Source organism: Gavialis gangeticus, unplaced genomic scaffold (genome assembly GCF_001723915.1).
Source record: "Gavialis gangeticus isolate Ggan-Ray unplaced genomic scaffold, GavGan_comp1, whole genome shotgun sequence".
Classification (NCBI taxonomy): domain Eukaryota; kingdom Metazoa; phylum Chordata; order Crocodylia; family Gavialidae; genus Gavialis; species Gavialis gangeticus.
This window is the reverse complement of record NW_017729015.1, coordinates 16,151,314-16,153,267: the sequence shown is the minus strand read 5'-3', so window position 1 is coordinate 16,153,267 and position 1,954 is coordinate 16,151,314. Positions and strand designations below refer to the sequence as shown.

At 54.7% G+C, this 1,954-nt stretch overlaps 1 protein-coding gene across 2 annotated transcripts in view; it reads right to left on the bottom strand.

Moving 5' to 3' along the window:
- MFSD2A (major facilitator superfamily domain containing 2A) overlaps positions 1 to 1,954 on the bottom strand; it is a 30,174-nt gene that overhangs the window by 9,045 nt on the left and 19,175 nt on the right. For both annotated transcript variants that reach the window (XM_019512379.1, XM_019512376.1), the window contains exons 10-11: positions 1,409 to 1,492; positions 810 to 922 (exon numbers count right to left, since the gene is read on the bottom strand). In XM_019512379.1, the coding sequence (XP_019367924.1) occupies positions 810 to 922; positions 1,409 to 1,492 (197 nt within the window). The remainder of the gene's footprint in view (positions 1 to 809; positions 923 to 1,408; positions 1,493 to 1,954) is intronic.

The following is a 1,954-nucleotide window of genomic DNA, read 5'->3' as shown; positions in this document are numbered from 1 at the left end:
CGCTTATCTGCCGCCCCCCACCCCCATATCTCAGCTGTCTGCCAGTTTCCAGTCCCAAGATCTCAGGTTTCTGTCTCTCTCTCTTTCCTGGCCGTCTCCTCCTTGCCACCAGGTTTTTTTCCCTTGCACCAGTGACCTGCAGTAACCCTGGGGCCACTTGATCTTAAGTAAACCCAAGTCTCAGTTCCTCAGCCAGATTTTCTCTAGTCCACTGGTTCTGATCCTGGTTCTGGCAACTTTAACTGTCTCTCTCACCTTAACCTTCCCTCAAGCATCCCAGGTACTCCAAGCACACACACACATACTGTACCATCCAAGTTAGGAACTTACTTGTGTGTATGTGTAGGTGGGTTGTATGCGTGTGAACTGGTGCATATATATATAGCGCTCTCTCTCACTGTGCACATGATATACGAATTAGTGATCTCTGTATGTGTACTGAGTGTGTGGGTATGGACAAGTGATTTTTGTCTAACTTTTGGGGGGTATAGTGGATGTGCTTGAATTGGCGATAGGTATCCATGTGCCTAGACTAGTTTGGATGTGTATGTCCCTGAGTTGGGTGTGTGTGTGCGCACCTAATTGATTTGTGTGTTTGTATATGTGCAGTTGTGTCACACCCTCCCATCTAACAGCGCAACATCGAGATCCTGAGAGTTGGCCTGACCCCACAGGACAACAGTCTGACTTGAAGGAAAAGTTCCTTCCTGACCCCAGGTTTGGTGACTGGTCTGCCCCCAAGCACAGGAGCCAGACCCACCCTTAGCTAGGACCCTCCGAGTTCCTGAAGTATGAGGACTCGGACTCACCAGGGCAAGAGGAAAGCAGCAGCAACGCTGATCCCAGCTGCAATGGCTGCAAGGTAGGTGATGATGAGGTTGCTCTCTATGACGACCACCAGGATGAGGAAGGGGATGGCAGACTGCATACGGGAGGAAGAGACAGTCAAGGACTCGCCTTATGGAAAGGCCAAGAGGGGCTTGAGAAGCCAGCGGGTCTTCCCTCATCTTCCCACCCAGGCGCCTGAGCACTTAGGAAGGTGCTGGCTGGCAACCTGCGCTCTGCCCCAAAAAGGCAGGGAGAAGAGAAGCAGAAGCAACATACACTTCCTTACAGTGGCCCACAACAGCCCCTCCCCATAAGGCCTGCATCCAGAAACAAGCTAGTCTCCACAGCCCACCATGCGCTTGGCCTCCGCCATGACACTGCTAAGACCCAGACAGAGACCCAGCAGCTCAGGACGGCGGCACAGGGCACTCGCTCCTGCCTGGCCAAAGGTCCAGTTCTCTGGCTGCCCTCAGGGACTGGTCTTTTCCGGCTCCACTTGCAAGAATCACCCCCGAGACACTCGGCAGTAAGCCAGCCTCTGTCCCAGTGCCCCATTCGCCTCCTCCAAGGGGCTACTCACCGAGATCCCCACATAGACGGCCGTCTTCTTCCCAAAGCACGTGAGGAACCACTGCCAGAGAGGGATGGTCAAGGTGGCCGAGAGCTATGAGAGAGAGGCAGAAGGGGGGAGTTGTATTATCTGGGCAGCCACAGTCTGCCTACAAGCCCTGGTCCAACAAGCCACATTGCTGCACTGGAGATGACCAGTCATTGAGGTAGGTTGAGGACGCCGACTTGAGGCCAGGCCAGCTCAGACCTATCTCCATCTTTGTTTGTAGACTGGAAGGGACCTCGGAAGATCATGGGGTCCAGCCCCCTGCACCAGGCAGGAAAGACAACTGGGGTTAGGTGGCCCCAGCAAGGTGCCCATCCAGTCTCCTCTTGACTTTTTTCCCCCCCCTGTGATTCCCCATCAGTTCCTTCCTTCCCCTGAATCACAGCCCCTGCCTCCACATCCTTCACTGCTGGTCACAAAGGTGCCAGGAGGGCTGTGTGGCTGCTACTCCAGGAGACAACAGGGACTGTCTCCTCTTTGTGGGGAGCAGAGCAGAGCCCTCAGGCCTGG